The sequence below is a fragment of the Eurypyga helias genome, unplaced genomic scaffold, assembly GCF_000690775.1.
Source record: "Eurypyga helias isolate BGI_N326 unplaced genomic scaffold, ASM69077v1 scaffold23476, whole genome shotgun sequence".
NCBI classification, from domain to species: Eukaryota; Metazoa; Chordata; class Aves; order Eurypygiformes; family Eurypygidae; genus Eurypyga; species Eurypyga helias.
The window spans coordinates 7906-9059 of record NW_010258908.1 but is presented as its reverse complement, the minus strand read 5'-3'; the positions used below and the strand labels follow the sequence as shown (position 1 = coordinate 9059).

At 61.2% G+C, this 1154-nt stretch overlaps 1 protein-coding gene across 1 annotated transcript in view; it reads left to right on the top strand.

Annotated features, from left to right (window-relative positions):
* LOC104511784 (uridine-cytidine kinase-like 1) overlaps window positions 1-1154 on the top strand; it is a 5469-nt gene that overhangs the window by 556 nt on the left and 3759 nt on the right. Inside the window, 3 exon segments of the mRNA XM_010154530.1 lie at window positions 4-37; window positions 623-729; window positions 1128-1153. Of these exon segments, the coding sequence (XP_010152832.1) occupies window positions 4-37; window positions 623-729; window positions 1128-1153 (167 nt within the window).

Here is a 1154-nt window from a genome sequence, read left to right as displayed (position 1 = left end):
GAGCACGGCACGCAGTCCAAGGAGGCCTTCGTGATCGGTAGGCACGGACAGCGCGTCTCTGGGCTCTGTCCGCTTCCGATGGTGCGGGGTAGCACGGGCAGCGTCGGAGCTGCCTGCCCGGTGGCTCTCCAGGGGATCTCAGTGGGAATTCCCACTCTACAGCTTCCTTGGAAACTTGGGGTTGGCTCCAGAGTCCAGTCTGCGTGCCGCTCAGCCCAATGGGAGCAGGGAGGGTTCCCATGGATAGTCTGGTGTCAGCTGGGTGAGCCGTAGGATTGGGCTGGGAGCCTGCGAATGGGCTAGGAGCAGACACAGTCCGTGCCGGCTGTTCCCCCAGCCCTCGCTGCCGAGGCTGTCACGAGCTCCCAGGGATTTAGCCTAGGCTGTTGTCCTGCCAGCCTCCTCCTTGTTACACAACGATCTGACAAAGGGTTTCCCAGGTTTTTCCGTGTGTGTTGCTGGCAGTAGTACACAGTATTTGACATTCCGAAGGATAATCTCTCTTGTAAAGCCTATCGATCCCCCTCTTCAGAGATTCCTCCTGTTCAGTGCCGCAGGGTGGGACCCGGGCCTGGGCAGGCTGGTTGTGGGGTTGGTGCCTTCATCCCCGTTTCCCTGGCAGGCCTGGGAGGGGGCAGCGCCTCTGGGAAGACCACGGTGGCCACCATGATCATTGAGGCTCTGGATGTCCCTTGGGTGGTTCTGCTCTCCATGGATTCCTTCTACAAGGTGAGGCTGCGCGTCGTGCCGGCCAGGCTCACGGGATGCTCTGCCCTTGGCGTAATGGGGAGATGCTGGAGGGTGGATTTACTTTGGACAGCAGGAAGGAATTCTTCCTGCAGAGGGTGGGAGCACTGGGACAGGTTGCCCAGAGAAGCTTTGGATGCCCCATCCCTGGGAGTGTCCAAGGCCAGGCTGGATGAGGCTTGGAGCAACCTGGGCTATGGAAGGTGTCCCTGCCCATGGCAGGGGGTGGGACTCAGGGGACTTTGAGGTCCCTTCCAACCCAAACCATTCCATGATTCCATGATACCCCTCCAGCTGGTTCCTGGGGTAGGGGGAGGGTGCTGGGCTCGGTGGAGGGGCGGGGGGATGGTCACCTGCACCCCCCCTCTTCTCTGCGGCAGGTGCTGACCAAGCAGCAGCAGGAGCAG